The 23,912-nt window shown below is 48.6% G+C and overlaps 1 protein-coding gene across 1 annotated transcript in view; it reads left to right on the top strand.

Moving 5' to 3' along the window:
* GSG1L (GSG1-like) overlaps positions 1–23,912 on the top strand; it is a 165,607-nt gene that overhangs the window by 117,722 nt on the left and 23,973 nt on the right. The window contains exons 3-4 of the mRNA XM_010837241.1: positions 4,430–4,541; positions 18,988–19,155. Coding sequence (XP_010835543.1) covers positions 4,430–4,541; positions 18,988–19,155 — 280 coding nt within the window. The remainder of the gene's footprint in view (positions 1–4,429; positions 4,542–18,987; positions 19,156–23,912) is intronic.

Genomic DNA, 23,912 nt, shown 5'->3' with positions numbered 1-23,912 from the left:
TGAACTCTGGGAGTTGGTGATGGACAGGGAGGCCTGGCGTGCTGCGATTCATGGGGTCGCAAAGAGTCCGACACGACTGAGCGACTGAACTGAACTGAACTATTGGACACAATGGTGAATACATGTCACTTTGCCTTTGTCAAAATCCATAGACTGTACAACACAGAGTGAATCCTAATGTAAACGATGGATTTAGTAATAATGTATCACCGGGGCTCCCCTGGTAGCTCAGCTGGTAAAGAATCTACCTGCCATGCAGGAGACCCTGGTTCGGTTCCTGGGTCAGGAAGATCCCCTGGAGAAGGGATAGGCTATCCGCTCCAGCATTCTTGAGCTTTTCTGGTGGCTCAATCAGGAAAGAATCCACCAGCAACGCAGGAGATCTTGGTTTGATCCCTGGGTTGGGAAGTTCCCCTGGAGGAGGGCATGGCAACCCACTCCAGTATTCTTGCCTGGAGAATCCCCATGGACAGAGGAGCCTGGCAGGCTGCAGTCCATGGGGTCACAAAGAGTTGGACATGACTGAGCAACTAAGCACAGCACAGCAGTGTATCCCTACTGTCTCATCAGTTGTAACAAATGTACGCACTATTGAAAGATGTTAATCATAGGAGAAACTGTGGGGGAAGGGGGGGCTGGGAACTGTGGAACTCTCTATTTTCTGATCCTTTTTCTGTAAACTTAAAACTGCTTTAAAAAATAAAACCTATTAATTAAAAAAAGATGTGCTATACATAAGAAAAGACAAACGGTAAACTGTTTGGAGTTGATATAACAATAGGATTAGTATCCAGAAGACAAAAAGAACTTCTATCAATTGATAGAGAAAGATTTTTTTAAAAAATGAAATTGACAAAAGATACAATCATAGAATAAGAAATATAAATGGTTAATAAACACATGAAAAATGCCCAAGCTTACTAGTAATGCTGCTAAGCTGCTAAGTCACTTCAGTCGAGTAATGAGGGAAATGTAAAATTTAAAACCATGTTGAGGTGTCATTTTTCACCATGCCGTGGATACGATTTGTAATGTTTTATAATATGAAGTATTGGTGAGGATTTGGGTGAGGACTCTCACAGCTAGCAGAAGTTCCACAAAGTTCTGCTTCTCAAGAGAGCAGTTCACTGACATTGATCAAAATTCAAAACGTACACGGCGTTTATGACCCGGCAATTCCTCTTGTTTTTCACGCTGGAGAAATACTTGCTTGTCTGCACAAAGAGACTTGTAGAAATGTGTTTGTTGCAGCATTGCTTAGGGAGTAAAAAAGCTGGAAAGAGTGTCAACTGATTGGATAATAAAACATGATATATCATTATCAAGAAATCTTATGCATCGGTTCCAAAGAATAAGGTATGTCTTATGTACTTTTTGGAAGTTCACCAAGAATTGTGTCAAGTAAAGAAAAATAAGAGGGACTTCCCTGGTGGTCCAGTGGTTAGGCATACTGCCCGCCAGCGCAGGGAGCTCAGGTTTCCATCCTGAACTGAGATCTCACGTGCCTTGGGGCAGCTGAGCCCCTGCACCCCAACTACTGAGCCCATGTTCTAGCCCATGTTGCAGACCTACAACAACTGAGCCCATACACCGCAACTACTGAAGCCCTGTGCTCCTCAACAAGAGGAACCACTACAATAAGAAGCCTGCACAGCACCGCTAAAGAGTAGCCCCTGCTTGCTGCAACTGGAGAAAGCCTGCACGCAGCAACAAAGACCCAGCACAGCCAAAAATAAATGAACAAACAGAAAAAGAAAAAGAAAATATCCATATGGCTCAATCCTTGTTTCCTTCCAACAGAGGGAGCCAAGGCAGAGAGGACTGGAGAGGTTTCTAGCCTACCTTTGCTGGGGCATGACTATGAATGAGGTCTAAGCTTGGCAGAGACAGCCTGGGGCAGGCTGAGCCCTTAGGAGTCTTTGGGGGCCTCAGCACCTGTCACAATCACCCCCTTCCTCGATTTCCTGGCTCAAGTGCACCTCACCAGCCCTGGAGAGCACCCCTTATCTGAGGCCAGAGGTCCATGAGAGGCTGGCCTCAGCCCAGAGATACGGACAACCAGCTCTGAGTCCTCTGTCTCCAGGGGGCCTGGGGTGAGGTGACTGGAAGGAGACCGATGTGCTGGATCCTGCTGGCTCAGCCCCCAAGCCCCAACCATGCACATCTTTTCTCTGCTCCGCTTTCAGTGACATTACCTTGGTAGCTTGAAACTGACCACAGTGGGATTATTCACACCATGAAAACTGTCAAACACTACAAATCATAGCTTCTTTATTTTTCTCTCTGTCTTCAGAGAACGTGTTGTTAAACCTTTACCTTCAGGGGACTTCCCTGGTGATCCAGTGGTTAAGACTCCATGCTTCCACTGCAGGGGGCACAGGTTTGATCCCTGATCGGGGAACTAAGACCCTGCATGCCAGGCGGCAAAAAAAATTTTTTACCTTCACACCGTGGGAACACAGGATGTCCACCTTCACCCTCACTCCTGCCCCTAAGTCTGGATTCAGGACTCAGAGCCTCACTTCCTCTTTACTTCTGTCTTTTCTTATCTCTGCTGCTGCTGCTGCTGCTGCTAAGTCGCGTCAGTTGTGTCCAACCCTGTGTGACCCCATAGACGGCAGCCCACCAGGCTCCGCCATCCCTGGGATTCTCCAGGCAAGAACGCTGGAGTGGGTTGCCATTTTCTTCTCCAATGCATGAGAATGAAAAGTCAAAGTGAAGACACTCAGTTGTGTCCGACTCTTAGCGACCCCATAGACTGCAGCCTACCAGGCTCCTCCATCCATGGGATTTTCCAGGCAAGAGTACTGGAGTGGGGTGCCATTGCCTTCTCCTTCTTATCTCTATTCCTCTCCTTATCTCCGTCTCTTCTCTTGTATCAGAGGGGAAAGGGTGACTGGGGCAACAAGGGGAGGAGAGATACCTTCTCTGCAGCTTGGGAAGAACCCTGGCTTTAAGGGCATTTGGATCTGGGCCCCAGTCACGACTGACCCATTTACTCTCTTTGTGACCTGGGACAGACTTGACCACTCTGAGCTTCTGTTTTCTCACCTGTGAAATGGGAATAGTCACATTCAGGACTACTATATTAGAGGTGTGGTTTTGCTTTGACTTCAGGGAGTGACGGGCACCTAGACTTTGATGTGAATGGAGCCCTGTGGAATTGTGCAGTGGGCAACCTGAACAATGGTACATGGCCCACATCATCTTACTTACTTCAGAGGGTTGTTGTGAAAGATAATAATGGAGGTGAAAGAGTCTGACGAGTGCCTGGCACACAGTAGGTACACATGCATTATTGGTTTCCTTTCTTCCTCTTGTCATGCACCCCTTCCCTCCTCATCAATACTGTATCACTCCATTTAAAATTAGGTGTGTGCCAGTTAGCCACATGCTGTGGCACCCACAAGGCTCTAGATGCCATGGTCCACACAGTACAATGTCCCCTGGCTTATAATAACCCTAGTAACTGTATCAATTGCATGCCTGCTAGGCAGCAGACATGGAGGCCACCTTGCTTCATTTCAGTCATTTTTCACCTTATCTGTCATAATCTTCATCTTAGGGTTGAAAGACTTGAGGCTCAGAGGAGTGAGGTACCTCCCCCAGGGCCACATGGTAAAAAAAAGATTCCCACTCAGATCCTTTGGAATCAAAGTTCTCCCAGCCAGTGGGTTCCAAAATTTTTGACATGAGCCACAGAAAAAGATTTCATAATTACAGTCGCTACACACACAGCTGCACACACAGACACATGTGTATAGAACTGAAAGTTTCACAAAGCAATATTTACTCCTGCTACATTTGATGATATCAGATATTTCTATTCCATTCCAATAGGTTTTTAAAATGCTGGTTGCAATCCATGAAGTTGATTTCACAATCCACTTGTCTAGTGCATCAAGACCTGCTGTTTGATAAACATTCTCTAAGCAGTTTCTCCCAAATGACCTTCTTACACAGGTATCGGCAAACTCTGGCCCATTGGCTAAACCTGGCCCAACACTTGCTTTTGTAAATAAAGTTTTATTGGCACACAGTCATGTTCATCCCTTTGTGCACTGTCTGTGGTTCCTTTGTGCTAATACAGTAGAGCTGAATAGTTGCAATAGAGACCACATGGCCCAACCCACAGAGCCTAAAATATTGACTTATCTGGTCCCTAATAGAAAAGCTGCCCATCCAGAAATAGACCTGACTCTGTGTCTCTCTTGCTTAAATTTCTCCAGTGCTGCCCTTTGCCCTCTGGTTGAACTCAAATTTCTTGGTGGGCTTAGAAAACCACCGCCCTCTGATCTTCTGTGCTCTGGTCCCACTGGCTGCCCTTTCCTGGGGCGTTCATGTTCTCCCCAGCACTAACAGGCCTATGGTGGGCTGACAAAGCCCCACCTTGCTTCCTGACACCTTGTCCTGCTCCCCCTCCCAACAGGCCTCCTGGGAATGGTAGCCCACATGATGTACACGCAGGTGTTCCAGGTCACCGTGAGCCTCGGCCCTGAAGACTGGAGACCCCATTCCTGGGACTACGGGTGGTCCTTCTGGTAAGTGGCTTTTGACTTTCAGACACCAGATCCCTGAGGCATGCTGGGACTTTAGTAGCTCAATTCAGCTGGGAAACAGAGGAAGGTGGGAGTGAGGAGGGGAAGGGGGGGGAACTCAGAGTCCAAAGATGCTTTGTGATCCTAGAACTGAGGTTGGCAAACTCTAGTCTCTGGGCCAAATCCAGCCCATCACCTGTTTTTCTGCAACTAGGGATGATTTTTACATTTTTAAATGGTTGAACATGAATCAAGAGAAGAAGAATATTTTGTGACATGCGAAAACTCTGGAACATTCAGATTTCAGTGTCCATAAATAAAGTTTTATTGGGACATAGCCAGGCTCATCGTTTACATATTGTCCACAGCTGCTTGCAATCTAGAGTAGCAGAACTGAGCAGTTATGACAGAGGCTGAATGGCTCACTGAGCCTAAAATATTTACTATCTGGCCCTTTACGGAGACAGTTGGCCAGCCTCTGCCTTAGAGGCTGCTCCAGAAGTAGAGACAGAAGCTGTCAAGAGCCTAGGGAAGGGTGCTGGATGCAGGGAGCAGGGACCAGCACCTTAGAGCATGGTGTGTGAAATAAAGGCAGACTCTGTCGGATTGTTTGGCTTGGGAGTGATGGAATCCCAGGCCTAAGTAAACAAGAGGAGTGTGTTAGTTCATGGAATTGAAAAGTCCAGGTGGGTCAGCTGTGGGGGCTGGAGGGAATGGATTGTAACAGAAAAACCCACCCACCTCAGTCCAGTCAAAAAGGGAACACATTGCTTCCTGTAAATGGAAAGCACAGCTTGGCATGGACTTCAGGAAATGTTTGATCCAGAGTTGCTGATGTCATCAGAGCTGAGTTTTCTTCCTCTGTGGTCACCTGAGCATTGCTCACTCCCCATGTGTCCCTGAGTGGGCTTCGCTCCTGGTGCTGAGAAAGCTCCTTTGAGGCTGGTGCTCCTTCCTTCACATAGAGAAGGAGAAAGAGCTCTTTCCCTAACACTCACTGACGTCCCCCAACCCTCCCTCTGATGAGCTCAACTTCGGTCATTTTCTCTCTTCTGAATCATCACCATGGCTGGGGGAATGCCATGAGCTGATTGGCTCAGCTGGGCCATTCTTCTGGAACAAGGAATGAGTCCAACACTCCTAAATGGTGAATGAGTGGAACAGATGCTAAGTGAGCTACCATAATGCCTGCTTCAGGCACAGCTTGATCCAGGTGGTCATGTGATTGATCAGGAACCCGGTCATTCTCTCCCCACTTCTGACCCCATTCTCTTTGTGTCAACTTTACACATAAGCAACTTTTCCCTAGGTGGTAGCAAATTTGGTCACCAAGCCCAGTCCTAGGCTTATGTGCTGTGCTAAATGACTTCAGTCGTGTACAACTCTTTGCGACCCTATGGGCTGTAGCTTGCCAGGCTTCTCTGTCCATGGGATTCTCCAGGCAAAAATACTGGAGTGGGTTGCCATGCTGTCCTCCAGGGGATCTTCCCAACCCCGGGATCTCTTACCTCTCCTGCATGGGCAGGCAGGTTCTTTACCCCTAGCGCCATCTGGGGCAAACTAGTTCCAAGCTTACATGTTACAAATGTAGCAATACCAGAAGAGAGACTGGGCCTCTTCCCAATATTGCCAGCCAAAATCCTGGATATAACTTTCACTGGATTAACTTAAGTCACCTGACCGTACTGCAACCAATGGTTTAGCCCCTGAGGGGACTCGACTGTTCTAATTGGGCTGGCATGAGTCACGTGGTGTGGTGGGTGGGGTTGCCCCATCCACACTGTTGGACAGAGAAATGGAGGAGAGATCCTCTAATGGGAAGCCTGGAGTGGGGCATGAGTGGAGTGAGCTGTTATCAAGAGGAGGACTATGCCCTAGAAAGACAAGTGACCATAGTCTGTTCCACAGGGTATCCGTGGTCCGGTTCTGGAGCTTAGGGACCATTCATCCACTCAAGCATCTAACACATTAGCTGAGTGAGCACTCATTCAGGGGCAGCTGGTGCTGGGGCTCCTAGCTACTGAGGGTACAGCAGTGGCTGAGACAGCGTTGTGACAGGAGTTCTAGACAAGTAGACATGCTATCCACTGAACCATGCTATGATGTGGGTGGTTGGGGGGAATCACAGACAGCCATGAAAGCCATGGAAGAAGGGGTCCCTGACCCAGCTTCCCCTGGGGAAGGTCCTCAGGGAGAATCTGATCAGACAAGCTAGTGGAGGAGGGGATAAGGTAGGTGCTGGACAGGGGGATGGCAGGTGCAAAGACTTGGCAGTGAGAGGGCATCTCTGGTAGAGATGGTCAGAATAGAGCAGAAAGAGCTATGATTAGGACCAGTGGGGACTCCTGCTGTATTTCTGCCCCTTCTCACTCTCTGCTTGGCCCCGCCCCCTTAAAGCTAAAGGCCTGTGCCTTAAAGCAGAAGTCCCCAACCCCTGGGATCGAATGCCTGATGATCTGAGGTGCGGCTGATATAATAATATTGGAAATAAAGTGCACAATAAATGTAATACCCTTGAGTCATCCCCAGACCATCCCCTACCGCCCCAGTCCGTGGAAAAATTGTCTTCCACAAAACCAGTCTCTCGTGCCAAGAAGGTTGGGGACCACTGCCTTAAAGGGACCTTGACCGGCCAACAGAGACCCCAATACCTTTAAGTAGAACAGCTGTAGGGAATCGGCAGCAGGGAACCTCACAACAGTGTGTGAGGCAGGTGCTTCATGGAGGGGAAACTGAGGCACAGGGAACTTAAGTAGCCTGTCCAAGGTAATCCAGCTTGTGAGCAGCAGAGCTGGGATTTGAACCCAGACAGTCTGGTTCTGCAGTCTATGGTCTCAACCTCTATATTTTGCCTCTCAGAGTGTATGTGTGTCTGTGTGTGTGTGTGTGTGTGAGCTCAGTCATGTCTGACTCTTTGTGACCCCACGGACTGTAGCCCACCAGGTTTCTCTGTCCATGAGATTTCTCAGGCAAGAATACTGGTGTGGGTTGCCATTCCCTTCTCCAGGGGATCTTCCCGACCCAGGGATGGAACCTGCGACTCTTGCATCTCCTGCATTGGCAAATGGATTCTTTGCCACTAGCGCTACCTGGGATTTCAACAACCTCAGATATGCAGATGCTGCCACCCTAATGGTAGAAGGCGAAGAGGAACCAAAGAGCCCCTTGAGGAAGGTGAAAGAGGAGAGTGAAAAAGCTGACTTAAAACTCAACATTTAAGATCATGGCATCCGGTTCCATCACTTCATGACAAATAGACGGGGAGAAAAAATGGAAACAGTGGTAGATTTTATTTTCTTGGGCTCCAGAATCATTGTGGACGGTGACTGCAGCCCTGAAATTAAAAGATGCTTGCTTTGGGGATGAGAGATCATGTGTGTTTAGCACATGACACACGTAAGTGCTCCGGAAACGCTAGTTTTCCTAATATTACTGATACTGACGTGAAATTTAACACTCACAATAACCCCCTGTTGTATATGTAGACACTGAGACTCAGAAAGGTTGGGTCACTTGCCCAGGATTCAGAATCTCCTCCCCCCACGGGCCTCTCTTTCCAGCATCCGCTGGCCCTCCAACCTGGCAGGGAGCCCAGCCTGCTGTGTCGGCCACAGGAACCTTTCTTCCTCTGGAACCAGACCTCCTGCCCTGTTCCTCAGCTCCCCCTGGGCTGGCCTCCTGGGGGGCACCCAATTCCCATTTAACTTATTTAAGGCTGGGCCCCAGTGTGAGGCCCCTATTAGGGCTGATCCATTTCTCCTTGTCACTGAGGCCTGCAAGATGGATCAGCCCCATTTTTCATCCCTCGCTTCTGGGGCCTTGCCAGGGCCGTGCAGTGTCATCTCGCTTGTTTAATATGTGTGCGGCCATTTGTCAAAATTCTGCCCCCACCCCCCGCCAGGGAGGAGGCCAGCTCCACGGTGAGATAGCGCCAGCCTCTGTCTCCTGGCCCAGCTGGGGTGGAATAACCCCTGGGCTTGTAGTCCAGCACGTCTGAGGAGCTCAGCCAATCTTGGGGACCAGCTTTCGAGAGCCACACCTGCCCAGGGAGGTGAAGTTTCTGGGGCTGGGTGTCCGCCAGCCTGGGTTCAGTCCTTACTGAACCGGCAGTGGTGCTGGCTGGAGCTGGGAGCTTAGCTCAGGCTGTCAGCAGGATCTGCTTCTCAGGCATGGTGGTGGGGTCCCTGGAGAGTGTCCCAAGAGCAGACGTTCGCAGAGATTCAAATGGAAGCTGCAAGTGTATTTTCTGAGCCTGCCTCAGAAATCACTCAGTGTCACTTCTGCTGTGTTCTGATGGTCACGAGCAAGGGATGGGGGCCAGAGGCAAGGAGAAAGGGCTGCACAAAGCGTGAACCCCAGGAGGTGTGGCTCGGGGCAGGGGAAGGGGCATCTTTGGCGACTGCGTGAAATAACGCCTGTGAGGCATTAGCACAGAGAAGGTGCTCAGTGCGTGTTTTGTTATGAAAGGCAAGCACCACATCGTCCCTGAGTCTCAGCGTCTTCCTTTCTAGAGCAGGGATCATAGTACTGCGGGTCTAATGGCGTCCTTGTAAGCACCAGGTGGCACCCAGCTCTCAGAGTGCTTATACACCAGAAGTGCTCTGTAAGTGGCAGTGATTATAAATGGTGATAATGACATGGGGGCCTTTGATAATGCCATGCTGGCTTTTTGAGAGGCATGTGATCCAGATGTCTGAGAGGATGGCATCTGGGGGGCATGCAGGCTATCCCTTGCACTCTGTTCTCGCCAGTCTCCCCGGACGTGGTTCCCCGGACGTGGTTCCCAGGACTTTAGTGTTTCCTCGAGATCCAGCCCTGACTGCACCCTCTCCTTATTCCCCGACTCCCCTCCCTGAGCAGGTCCCCCTACACACACTAAGCGGAAGAATCCCATCCCTGTCCTGTGCCCCAGGCCCTCCAACTCTCCTGCCTGCTACTTTTTTCAGCTCTTTGTCTTAACTCTCTGCAGGTTGTCCTGTGACAGCGCCAAGGCAAGCCCCTGAGGACTGGGGTCATGGGGACACAGGCAGCTGCTTGGCTTGGGGGGCGGGTGGATGAGGCCAAGGTTGGTCAGCACCTCCTTTGTACCTGGCATGGCGGGAGGCACTTTACAAACCCTGAGCTGTTCATTCTGGCCATTGACTCCCACTTGGTGGGGTTGCCATGCCCACCTGCGGGATGAGGACACATGCTCAGACAGGGCAAAGGTCCAGGTCACATAGCTTCTGTGTGCTGTGCACAGCCTCAGAAGATACCACGTTACATGCAGCCCAGGGCTGAATCCAGCCTGCAGATATTTTGTTTGACCTGCCATGGTGTTTTTTCTTTCTTAATTGCATTTATTTCTAACATGCGAATTCATAAGAATTTGACATTAAATCCAGGTTTCTGGCTTCTCTTGACTATCGGAAGATATGTCCTTGCCTAAGCCACATTGCCTCATGGCAGCTTCAGCTGAGTAGAGGCTGCCCCTTTAGATGAATCACCTGCTCGCCACTTTACCACAGTCCCCACTGCTCCCCATCACCTTACCCACACTTTCCTCATTCAGTCATCACCTGACTCTGCAGGAATTGGAGTGCGTGACCCTTACTTGAAATGTCAACATTTCCTGATGATGAAGGGAGAATGGAAAGCTAGGATCAGTTTCTACTTCTGTTTTGCATTTGGTCAAAGTGGAGAGAGATGGGAAAAGGGCCCCTCCTACCCCAGCACACGTAGAGGGAGACCCCAGCCCTGAGCATTGACAGAATGCTTAACAGAATGAGGGCTGGGGAACCTACCATCGTGGAGCTGTATTATAAACACAGGATGCCAAGAGAGGTTAAGCCGTTTGTCCTGGGTCACACAGCAAAGGAGTGGCAAGTTAGGCCAGGTTCCAGGAGGGTGGCGCCTCTCCGTTTGCTTCTGGGGTCCATCTGTATGTCATGTGGCCTCCCTACTGTCCTCCTCTCTTCCTCTCCCCTCCTCTTCAATCTCTCTGACCCTGTGGAAACAGCAGTCTAGCCCTTTCCCTCTCTGGGGACCCCAGGCTGCCCTGCCCTCTCTACATTTCAGCCAGTTGATCCCTTGCAGTGGGAGAGGGGGTTTCTGGAAGAGCCTTGGCTACAAAGAACCACTGCATTGGGTGTTTGCTGGTGTTACTGAGAGGCTGTGTTGGTCAGCAGAAAGCTCTTACTCTGACTTATATCCCTGAAGCAGGTGACACTGGCCTTGTTTTCTGCAAGACCAAAGTGGGGAGAGAGCAGTGTGGTGCCCAGGCGTGCCCTGCTGGCATGGTGTGGACCAGCTGGGCCCCCAGAACCTGCCATCATTATCTCTTGGTCTCTTCATTCACGGGCACCAAGGGTGGCCTAAATTAGGAGCATTTGTGCCTTGTCCTGCCCCACATGGTGTCTCTGTGCCCATCTGGCCTGAAGGTAGGCAAGGACTGCCTTCCTCAGTGACCAGGTACAGTCTTTCTGCTGAGCAGGGCCTGGGGTAGATTTCAAGGTGGCATCTAAGTGTCTGAATCTGGTCCCCTAGCGTCCCTCCCATGACCCACCCCTGTAGCTCCCAGAGGACAGAGAGTTTACTGACAGCCACCCCCACTGCCCGCCCCCTATCAGTGTCACAGTGGCCACTCTGTCCTTGTCTCCAAAAACCAGGTCAACCACCCACGTACCTCACTGTACCAGTCCAGCCACGTAAGCTGCAAACCCCAGCAGGCCTTCCACCCTCGAGGTTTTCAGCCTGTGCCTAGCGTGTGGGCCTGGGAGCCTTGGGGTTTGGGCAATGGAGAAGTTGAAGACTCACAGATGCAGCCCTGAGCCCCTCACCCACATCAAAACCAGAACACAGGCTTTTACGGTACTCTAGTGGTTAAAAATCTGCCTGCCAATGCAGGGGACACAGATTCAACTCCTGGTCCGGGAAGATGGCACATGCCATGAAGCAACTATTACCTGTGCTCCAAAACTACTGAACCCACGAGCTACAACCACTGAAGCCCGTGTGCCTAGAGCCTGTGCTCTGCAACAAGAGAAACCACCACGATGAGAAGTCCGTGCACCACCATGAACAGTAACCCTGCTCACGGCAGCTAGAGAAAGCCCATGCACAGCAATAAAGACCCAGTGCAGCCAAAAACAAATAAAATCAAAAGAAACAAAAAACCATCCTGTGGCTCTACCCTACTTGTGCCGAGTTTAGGTTTTACCTTACCGGACTGTAATAAGGCACCCACATCTAGCTGGACTGGAACCAGAGTAGAGAGCTGTGGCTTTCACCCTGCTTGACTCTAATAAGCCCCATGCACCTCTGAGTGTCTATAGAGGTCACATGGGGAGCTCGGACTCCCTCCCAATAGGCAGTTACAAGGTGCCCCTCCCCATCCCTGCTGAGGTGGTATCAGAGGAGAAGTCGTGGAGGGTCAGGCTTGTCACCACTGCTGGGGAGCGGGGTGGGATGATGAAGTCATTCCTTCCCCTGTGGTATCAAGTGCAGGCAAACTGGGGAGCCATAATGAGTCGCTCCTACCCTTCCTAACCAGAGTGGTAGCTGCAGAGGCTTCAGGGGGTCAGAACTAAGCACCCCTGCCCAGCAGTAACCAGGAACCTTTCCGCCTTGAATGTCAGTAGTGGCCCAGTGGGAAACCTGGACTCCTACTCCTGCCTGGCAGTTACGAGGCAGTGTTCCGTCTTCCTTTGTCAGAATGGTGTCAGAGGAAGTCAGCTAAAGCAGAAGGTTTAAACAAGGTCCAGAGTCTCATAAAAAATACCCCAAATCTCAAGGTTGCCACTAAAAATCACTGACCACATGAAAGCCTGGGAAAATCTCAACCTGAAAGTAAAAATATACTCCATAGATCCCAATACTGAGATAACAGAGGTGTTACAATGATCTGAGAAAGATTCTAAAATAATCATTATTAAAATCCTTCAGCAGGCACCCTTGAAACAAATGAAAAAAAAAATAGAAAGTCTTAGGAAAGAACTAGAAGATGTAAAAAAGAAATGAGTGGAATTTTTAAAACTCAAAAACACGATAACTGAAATAAAAAACTTAGTGGGTGGGCGCAACAGTAGACTGGAGAAGACAGAGGAAAGAATCCGTGAACTTGAAGATAGAAGTTACCCAACGTGAACAACAGAGAAAACAGACTTTTGAAAAATGAACAGAGCCTCAAGGATCTCTGGGACTATAGCAGAAGATCTAACATTGAACTGCCAAAAGGGAAGAGGCAAGAGCGTGCTGAAAAAGTGCTCAGAGAAATAATGGCTGGAAAATCCCCCAATTTTGTAAAAGGTATAAACCTACAGAGTCAAACTGAGTGGATAACCAAACAGGGTAGACTCAGGATACGTTTGTCTATGAACATCATAGATAAACTGTTTTTTTTTTTTTAAAAACTTAAGTCAAAGAAAAAAATATTGAAAGCAGCAAGAGTGAAACAGTACCTTAACTGTGCTCCAACGTGTTCGATTATTGGTGACCCCACGGACTGTGGCCTACCAGGCTCCTCTGCCCGTGGAATTTTCCAGGCAAGAATACTGGAGTGGACTGCCATTGTCTACTACAGGGGATCTTCCCAGCCCAGGAATCGAACCTGTGCCTCTTATGCCTCCTGCATTGGCATGTGGATTCTTTACCACTAGCGCCACCTGGGAAGCCCCCCTTAACTGTGTGTGCTCAGTTGCTTAAGTCGTGTCTGACTCTTTGTGATGCTATGGTCTGTAGCCCACCAGGCTCCTCTGTCCATGGGGATTCTCCAGGCAAGAGTACTGGAGTGGTTTTCCATGTCCTTCTCCAGGGGATCTTCCCAACCCAGGAATTGAACCCACGTCTTTTTACACCCCCTGAATTGGCAGGCAAGTTCTTTACCACTAGCATCACCTGGGAAGTCCTTAACTGTAGGGAAAACCAATTTAAACAAGGGGGTTTGCATCAGAAACAATGGAGCTAGAAGGAAGTGACATGATGTTTCAAGTGCTGAAAGAAAAAAAACCCATCAATTTAGAATTCCGTTTCTAGCAAAAATATCCTTTAGGAAAGGGAAGGAGGAATCAAAACATTCTCAGATGGAGGAAAACTAAGAAAAGTTGTTGGCAGACCTATCCTGAAAGAATGGCCCAAAAAAGCTCTCTAAATAGAAAAAAAAATTAAGAAGAAATCTTGGAACATTAGGAAGAAAAGAACATTTTTACTTTTCCTCTTAAGTTTTCTGTCATGCATGATGATTGAAGGAAAAATTTCAGCACGGGATATGGTTCTAAATTACTCTGAGGAAATATTTAAGGCAATTATATTATTAATGGTACAAGATTAAGGGGCATAAAGGGAAAACAACATGATCATATCAATCAATGCAGAAAATTTTTTGACAAAATTCAACATCCATTCATGACTTTTTAAAAACTTGCAGAAAGCTAGGAATAGAGAGAAACTACTTCAACTTGATAAAGAGCATCTATAAACACCTACAGCTAACATTACACTTAATGTTGAAAGACTGAATGCTTTCTCCCCAAGACTGTAAATACCACTGTTGCTCAGCATAGTGCTAGAAGTTCTTGCTAGTGTCATGAAAAGTAAATCAAAGGCTGCTGCTGCTGCTGCTGCTAAATCGCTTCAGTCATGTCCGACTCTGTGTGACCTCATAGACAGCAGCCCACCAGGCTCCCCCGTCCCTAGGATTCTTCAGGCAAGAACACTGGAGTGGGTTGCCATTTCCTTCTCCAATGCATGAAAGTGAAAAGTGAAAGTGAAGTTGCTCAGTCGTATCTGACTCTTAGCGACCCTATGGACTGGAGCCCACCAGGCTCCCCCATCCACGGGATTTTCCAGAGAGCGAAAAGGAAGAAATAACTACACCTATTTGCAGATGACATGATTGTCTATGTAGAAAGATCTAAGAAATCTATGCCTCCCCAAAATGCCTAGACCTAATAAATGAGTTCAGTTTGGTGTCAGGATACAATGTAAAAATAGAAAAAAATTGCATTTCTGTAAGCTAGCAAAAACAGTTGGACAACAAAAGTAAAAAATGCCATACCCTGTATACTTCAAAAAGTGAGTCATAAAACATCCACAGGATTTGCATGCCCAAACCACAAAATGCTAATGAAAGAAATCAAAGAAGATCTAAATAAATGGAGAGATATACTATGTTCGTGGTAAAGATGTTGATTCTCAAGTTGGTATAAAGATCTCAGCAATATTTCATGTAGGTTTAGACAAGATTGTTCTAAAATTTGGTAGGAAAGGCAAAAGAACTGGGAGGGCTAAAACAATTTTGAGAGAGAAGAAGAAAGTGGGAGGAGTCAGTCTACCTAATGTCAAGACTTAACTATTGAGCTACAGTAACCCAGACTGTGTAGTCTTGCTGGAAGGATAGGCATACAGATCAATGGAACAAAATAAGGAACCTAGAAACAGACCCATACAAATATGGCCAACTGATTTTTTACAAAGGTATAAATCCATTCAGTGGAACAGGAAATAACTTTTTCAACAAATGGTACTGGAGCTATTTGATAGTCATAGGCAAAAAAAAAAAAAAATCAATCTTTATTCCTTACCTTATATAAAAAGTAACTCAAAATAGATCACAGTCCTCAATATAAAATGTAAAACTATAAAATTTTTAGAAAAAAATATGAGAAAAATCTTTGGGATTTAGACCTGGCAAAGAGTTTTTAGACTTGACATCAAAAGCATCAAAGGAAAAAATTGATAAAATGGATTTCATCAAAATTAAACACTTTTCCTCTGTGAAAAAATCTTGTTAAGAGGTTGAGAAGATAAGCTACAGACTGAAAGAAACTTTTGGAAACCAGATATTTGACAAAGAACCAGTATCTAGGATATAGAAAAACACTCAAAACTCAACAGTAAATAACAACAACAAAACAATCCAATTAGAAAGTGGGCAAAAAAAAAAAAATGTGAGCAGCCATTTTACCAAAGAGGACACACAGATGGCAAATAAGCAAATGAAAAGATGTTCACCACCATTAGCCATTAGGGAAATGCAAATGAAAGCCACAATGAGATATTTCTACATGTCTCTCAGAATAGCTTAACATTAATAAATAGTGACAACACCAAAAGCTGGTGAGGGTGTGGAACAGCTCATACATTACTCTAGGGATTCTGTTCAGCAATATAATACTCACAACTTGGATGAATCTCCAGAGAATTATGCTGAGCAAAAAAAGGCAATCCCAAACACACATATTTTATGGTTCCATGAATATAACATTCCTGATGAGTGGTTGCTGGAGGCTGGGAAGCACGTGGGTGTGTCTGTAAAAATGGCAACAGGAGGGATCACTGTGGTGATGGAGGAAAACTTCTTTGTATCTTGATTGTATCAATTTCAGTATCCTGCCTGATACTATATTTGTAAGGTATTACAGATGGACAGGGAGGCCTGGCATGCTGCAATTCATGGGGTCGCAAAGAGTCGGACACTACTGAGCGACTGAACTGCACTGAACTGAACCATGGGTGGCTCAGATGGTAAAGAATCTGCCTGCAATGCAGGAGATGCAGGTTTGATCCCTGGGTTGGGAAGATTCCCCTGGAGGAGGAGATGATAACCCACTCCTGGAGAATCCCGTGGTCAGAGGAGCCTGGAGGCTACAGGCCATGGAGCCACAAAGAGTTGGACATGACTGAGCAACTAACACTTTCACTTTTTCACTTTTGCCATTGGGGGAAACACGGTAGAGTGCACAAGGCTCTCTCTGAATTATTTCTTACAATTGCATGTGAATTTATGATGATCTTAAAATAAAACATTTAATTAAAAAACAAAGAATAAAAAATAATAGATAAAAAGACACAAGAGAAGTACAGGGTATTTTGAGGACTGGTGAAATTAAATAGGCATTATGTGGTAGAATCGGGCTTCACTGATGGCTCAGTGGTAAAGAATCGCCTGCTAATGCAGGGGGCTCGGATTTGATCCCTGGGTTGGGAAGACTCCCTGGAGAAGGAAATGGCAACCCACTCCAGTATTCTTGCCTGAGAAATTCCATGGACAGAGGAATTGGGCAGACTATAGTCCATGGGGTCGCAAAAGAGCCTGACATGACTTAGTGACTAAATGTGATATTAATAGAATTCAATGCTGCACCTTGGTCAGGTCATCACAGTTGAGAGTTAGACCTGTTCAGTTAAGATCCCTGGCTATAAAGACTAGAAAGTCACTTCAAAAGGAACTTATGCAAAAGAATGGAATTTATAGAAAGTAATTGTATAAGAACTTTTGTTGCCAATGACAGAAACCCAATTCAAACTGGCTTGAGGGGGAAAAAAAATCCAAAAAAGGAATCTGGGCTCCTACAATATAATTGCAAGTCCAGGAATAATGGCTTCGAAGATCTAGCTCCTTTTTGTGGCTCTGCTTCCTTCTGAGTCAGCTTCATCCTTAGCCTGCGGGGTGGGGCTTTATGGGCTCCAGCAGCTCCTGACTGAAATCTCACCAGCATGGTACCCCAGGAAAAAAGATGAACCCTGTTTTCCAACAGCATAAGCAAAAGTCCTGGGGTTGAGTCTCAATAGGCTGACTTGAGTGTTCCAGGCTTGTCCCTGAATTACTGTGGCCAGAGGGAAATGACACTCATTGGCCAGGCCTGGGTCATGCAGGCACCCCTGAAAGTTGGGGGTGAGGCCAGCCCCACACACATTACATCACCAAAGAGGAGGGGAGTCATGGTCCCTTTACAGAATGGGTGCTAGTCAGGCCAAACCAACAGACGTATACTCATGGAATCCCAGAAGTAGCCTGCTTCTTCATTCTCCATCCTCAAGCTTGGGTGTCCATCACTAGTTCAAACAGACATCCCAGATTAGGCTGGAACCTTCAGATTCATTGCTCAGAAGAGAGAGTATCTGGTTGGACCAATGTTGGCCAGATGTTCAGCTCTGCTTCAGTCATCTAAGAACAGTAGGGTGCGGTCACTTACTGGGTCCTTTGATGGACAGGGTAGGTCTTAAAAGGCCCAGATGGATACTCCAAAGCTGCCTATTATAGATGCACAGAGTTTCCAGAGGATCTAAATTAGTTCCTGATGAAAGCATAGGGCAATTTACTAAAGCAGGGCTCCCCAGCTTCCCGGATCTAATGCTTGATGATCTGAGGTAGAGCTGATGTAATAATTCAAATAAAGTGTACAGTAAATGTAATGTTCTTGAATCATCCCCAAACCATTCCTCCCACCCTCAGTTGGTGGAAAAATTGTCTTCCATGAAACTGGTCCCTGGTGCCCAAAAGATTGGGGACCGCTGTTAACTAAACAGTTTGGCGATAAGGAGCACATGATGACTTGGGGGGTGGTGGTGGTCCCTGAGAAAAAGGCTAAATCCTCAGGTTCCACCTTGTTTTCCTTCTGGGCATTCCGAGGCTGACAAGGAGAAGTGGGTGTGGGAGGTGGACTGCACTGACCTTGAGGAAGGCAGGGGTGGTCATGTTGAGACACCCAGTGGGTGGCAGGCAAAAGAGGAGGCTGGAGGCCCTGAGACAGTGCAGGCTTGGAAGCAATAAAACTGAGCCCTTGATGTGGTGGAAATCAGTTATTAGGGAAGAGACTGGGAACTAGGGACTGGAGGCCACACCAGGTGTGCCTGGAGCAAGGAGGGTACCCCCTCCTTGTTCTGTATGTTACTGCATGGTCTTGATCAGAGGAATCAGGCAGGAAGCCATGTCGAGAATGGGCAGGGGGGCAGAGAAGACCAGCACCCTCACCAGCTGACTCTCCTAGCTCCACACCCCGCTCCCTTTCTTTCCAGATGTGGATAGGACAGGTTCTCTGGCTTTGGTTGGCTCGACATCCACATCCGATGAACGCAGCCAAGAATCCCCGGCTGTGCACAGAGGGAAGTGTGAGCCAAGAGCCTTAATCTAACAGAAATAACTTGGAAACCAAGACAGCTAGAATGGGTAGTCAGGATGTTGATAATAGTGATGAAAGTGATGGGGGCAACCCTTTCTTGAGGGCCTACTATTTCCAGACCCTGTTCTAAGACACTTTGAATGGATCCTCTCCTTGAATCCTTGCAACAACCCTGTGACGTGGTACTCTATAGGGCACCACTGTGTGGAATGCTTCCTACTGCCCCTTGTCTCCATACCTTAGCACACGCTCTTCTGTCTTCCTGGAATGCTGTTTCCCCAGCAAACTCTCACTCATCTACCAAGACCCAGTGCAAGCGTGGTTGTGTTCTGGTCACTTTCCCTGATGCCAACCTGTGGATGGAATGACTCTTGCCTCCCAGTAATGAACTCTGTCATGTCTGTATCACAATATCCAGACAGCGCTGCCTCCCAAGCCAGACCAGGAGCGGGGACCGAGGCTTACTTCTCTCTGCGGCAGCCCCTGCTCAGATCTGGCTGTCTGGTGGGTGTGGTTCTCTGTCCCCTGCCCACCTTGACTGTGGCATCTCTCTCCTCGTCTCTTGGCAGCCTGGCGTGGGGCTCCTTTACCTGCTGCATGGCAGCCTCTGTCACCACGCTCAACTCCTACACCAAGACGGTCATTGAGTTCCGGCACAAGCGCAAGGTCTTTGAGCAGGGCTACCGGGAGGAGCCGACCTTCATAGACCCTGAGGCCGTCAAGTACTTCCGGGAGAGGTCAGTGCAACATGGCGTCACCTCTGGCCACCACCGGGAATCGGAAGCCCAAGACCCAGCCTCAGTGGCCACAGGGCTCCACTTGAAAAACTAGAGCGGTTGGACAGAAGTGTACCAAAAGGTCATGGGGTGGAAGGGGCAGGCCGGGGGAGGCAGAGTTTGGACTCCACTGTGTTGAAATTTCTGGGGTATTTTAATATTTTATGGAACATGAGGTTGCCTTGGTCTGATGTGATCAGAGCTTGAGAAGCTAAGAAGGGAATCAAGTTTGAGTGTTTGCCCTGGCTTCCTGATTTTTGGAACCAAGGTAGGGTCACAGAGATGCTGAACTAAAGTTTCCTTCTTGGGCTCTGTCATAGCACTGAGTGAAAAAAGACTCAGCATGAGATTGGTGATGACTGCCAGAGGAGAAGGGCTCCTCAAAGTCAGGGACCACATCTGATCACCGTGTCCTTATAGACCAGCTGGGAAGAGAGTAGGTGACAGTGAATGGTGGGTGGATGTATGGCTGGATGGATGATTGGGTGGATGGATGATGGAAGGATATACAGATGTATGTGTGTATGTATGGATGGGTGGATGGAAATATAGATGGATGGATGCTGGATGGTTGGATGGATGATGGATGAATGGATGCTAGATGGATGGATGATGGATGGTTGACGGATGAGTGGAAGGACAGGCAAGTTGTTATCACATTTCCTGGGACCACCTCCTTAATAAACTACCTGTACCCCAGTCTGCTTTGGGGGTGCTGATTGGACATGCACTAATGACTTTCAGTGGCAGGGAACAGGATTTCTCAGGACCGATGACAGGGTCTGAGGAGGAAAAGAAGGAGGGAGACTGTGAAGCTGGGCACCACTGAGAAGTTAGACTCCCCGTGGGGCACATGGAAGGGTTTCAAAGCCAAGAAGTCTCAGGGTGGGGGCCCCACAGGGACCACGCTCTGACTGCTACAGACCCCTTCATCTCTCCTTTGCCACCTGAGCCTCCTTTCTGTCTCTGAACACGGCAAGTCCATCCCCACCTCAGGGCCTTGGCACCTGCTGTGCCCTGCCTGGACTCCTCACTGGCTGGCTCGCCAAGGTCTCAGCTCAGATGTTACCTGCTCAGCGTGGCCTTCCTTAATCACTTAGTCTAAATTGCACACACACCCCCACACCCCCACACACCCTGTCCTATCCCTCTTTATCCCGTTGCTGTTTTTTCATAGCACTTACATAACCTGACATCATCCTATTTGTTTATCGGGAAGATCCTCTGGAGAAGGGAATGGCGACCCACTCCAGTATTCTTGCCTGGAGAATTCCATGGACAGGGGAGCCTGGTGGGGCTACAGTTCACGGAGTTGCAAAGAGTCGGACACAACTGAGTGACTCACACATACCCATCGGTTTAATAGTTTGTAGACCGTGAGGTCTGGAGGGTTCTGCTATCTTCTTTCCCACTATATTCTGAGCACCAAGTACTGGACCGGGTACCTAATAGGTGCTCATTTAACATCTGGGGGTTAGTTTGACATGTGTGTGTGTGTAATTGACCGACTTCTTTTTGGAGACCTCAGCCTGCCTGCCTCAGCCTGGTACTCTTTCAGCCCAAGCCCCACCATCATCGGGCAGATACAGCATCTTGTTCCTATATCAAAGTCCCAGGTCACGTGTCCAGGTCCAGGCCAATCCATTGTGCCTAGGGAGCTCAGGACAGGTTGGCACACAGGCCCGCCTTACCCATGGCTATGTAGACAGTGCATCTACTAGGAAGGTGATGATGACTGGCAGAGCACAGGACTCATAGAAGACACTCAGGAAATGTTTACAGCAGCCACATAAGCAGCCTGGTGTTGAAAGTGGCCCCATTATCACCGCCTCTGCTGTCACCTCGGCTATGAGAGAGCCCGGGGCATCCATAGACGCCCTCGTTTTGCTGAGGTGGAAGACAGGACCTCTATGCGCCTCATGAACAAGAAGCTGCCGTTTGCCGGTCCCTCATAGCTTAGGCCCAAACGACATGGGAGAAGATAAATGCTTCCCAGCATATGTGCGGAATATCACTTTACACGTTCATAACTTGAACATTATGCAGAGGTTCATCAAATTTTATTTTCCTTCCTCTCCAAGGAGAACATTTCAGCTTAGCTGGGTGCCCTTTTTTTTTTTTTTTTTTTTGGTGCCTTCCCTACAAAGAGCTCAGAGCACATAGGCAGATGTCTGCTCAGATCTGCAAGGGGCCCAGCTGCAGGGCTGAACTCCTGCAGGGGCCAGAGTCCTTGAGACCAAAGCCAGGGACACGAGAGAAGAGATCCTTGACCCCACCTGCCCATGTTTCTTGATCCCTGGGCTACAAGGGATGGATGTGGGAAGAACAGGGGTTTGGGAGTCCCCTGACCTGAATTTTCCAGTTCTGTTGCCTGACTGCTGTGTGACTTGGGGCAAGTCACTGAGCCTTTCTGGGCTGGTTTCCTCTCAACCACAGTAGGAGAGAGCCCAGAGCTCTCAGCATCTCGGGAAGCTTCAAATTGGATGGCCCAGGAAAGGTGGCTAGCACAGTGTGTGGCTCAGGCGGGCATTTCATATGTGGATTCCTGTCCCTTCTGCTACTGATACAAAGTATAAAACTCGGCAATGACGAGCTTAGGACAGAGCGATAGACACTGGGCATCTAATAATCATGTTAATAACCACAGCAAACGGGTGGGTGAGGTGTCAGGCGGGCTGTGAATACAGAAGGGTTTGGGGTCAGGGATGTCTGGGAGAGGGTGCAGGTTTTTTCAGATGATGTCCCCACCCCCCGCCCCTGCCATTTCTGCCATCGGGAGGGGAGCCCCTGACTGAGGACAAGATGGGACCCTGTGGGGATTGGGGCAGGAGGGCCTGGATTGCTGCCCCCCACCACCATCACACCCCACCCTTGTCCTGTCGGATTTTTCTTTGCAGGAGCAGAGGTGTGATTGGGCAGATTCTAAACTGTTTTTCAGAGTTTCATAATGTAGTGGTGTGTGGAAGAAAGGTATGTGTGTGTGTGCACACGTGTGTATAGGGGCCAGTGTGTCCCCATGTGTTGGGATTGTCAGGGAGGCTGAACCTGCACGCCCTGACTCTGAGCAGCCTATGCCAACTCTGAGAAACATCTGGGATTAAACCCTCCCAGCCTCACCCTGCCTGTCGTCCCCAAGGAGGGTGCCTTAATGGGGCCTCCCAGGGGAGGGGCGGAAGCTGCAGGATGAAAAGTTAAATATTTGCAGATCGGGGCTTTCCTGGATGCTTGATGTTCAGATCGGGTTTAACAACATGGGAAGGAAATGAGACCCTGTTGGATTGGACTCCAGAGGGAATTCAACTGAGCAAACATCCCACCTTCCTTGGGGAAGCTGTAGTGGGTGGGTTCAGTTCAGTCAGTTCAGTTCAGTCGCTCAGTCGTGTTTGACTCTTTGCGACCCCATGCACTGCAGTACGCCAGGCTTCCCTGTCCAGCACCAACTCCCGGAGCTTACTCACACTCATGTCCATTGAGTCGGTGATGCCATCCAACCATCTCATCCTCTGTCGTCCCCTTCTCCTCCCGCCTTCAATCTTTCCCAGCATCAGGGTTTTTTCAAATGAGTCAGTTTTTCTCATCGGGTGGCCAAAATATTGGAGCTTCAGTTTCAGCATCAGTCCTTCCGATGAATATTCAGGACTGATTTCCTTTAGGATGGACTGGTTGGATTTCCTTGCAGTCCAAGGGACTCGAGAGTGGATGGATGGGAGCAAGCAGAAGCCTGGGGCTTCAGGGAAGGCAGCTTTTCCCTCCCTGTGCCCACACTGCCCCACCCCAGGATCAGATCTCCCAGTCATTCCCTTGCCCCCTGCTCCGAGGCACAAGGCACCCATCCCCGTCTCTGAACTTCCAAGTTCCTTCATTTACTGGCCTCCTCCTCCCGCGCATGTGCAAACCGCAGGAGCAGGGTGCTTTCTTGGCTCTAGCTCTGTCCCTGACACCTGGAACCATGGGGGCTCAACAAGTTATTAACTCTCTGGTATAATTATATTGTTAATTATAGTGATGCTGTTCCCCCTCCCCGCCCACCACCCGCCCCCCACATCCCTGTTCGAGGGCCTTGCCAGTACACTCCAACTCAACCCTGTGGAAGACACGAGGAAATAAATCCAGGCTGGAATAAACCCTGCAATTTATTAGCTGAGGGTCCCCAGGTGAATCACTTCACCTCGGAGACCTCCAGCCTCTTCCGTCACCTGCCCGGCCACCTGGGTCTGGTCTGCAGAGCTTAGCAAAACACCCTGCGTGCCACGATGGGGTTTCCTGGAGGTGACTCCAGGTGGGGAGCTTGGTACCACCCTGGGGGAGGCAGAGGTTAGAAAAGCCTTCACAGGTGAGGTCTCAAACCAAGTTTCTGTTTATTTTTATTACTTCTTATTATTTAGTCTACTCGTGGGATCTTAGTTTCCTGACCAGGGGCTGACTCCAAGCCACCTGCATTGGAAGCACAGAGTCCCAACCACTGGATCAGCAGGGAAGAAGTGCCAAGCCAAGTGTTTAAAGGCATGGCCAGCACTCCTGGCTAGGTGGGTGGGGGGTGGAGGGGCATGCTCCCAGGCAGAGGCAATAGTAACGAACAAAGGTGTTTAGGAAAATGTGAGCAGTTTGGTGTGATTTGAGAGTGGGGAGCTGGTAGGAGTCGGGCCTGGGTGACTCATCTCTCTCACCTTCCTACAGTGTTTGGGGTGGGGCGCTGGCACAGAAGGTGGCATGGGGAC

Source organism: Bison bison, unplaced genomic scaffold (assembly GCF_000754665.1).
Source record: "Bison bison bison isolate TAMUID 2011002044 unplaced genomic scaffold, Bison_UMD1.0 scf7180017864072, whole genome shotgun sequence".
NCBI lineage: Eukaryota > Metazoa > Chordata > Mammalia > Artiodactyla > Bovidae > Bison > Bison bison.
This window is presented reverse-complemented; position numbering and strand designations above follow the sequence as displayed.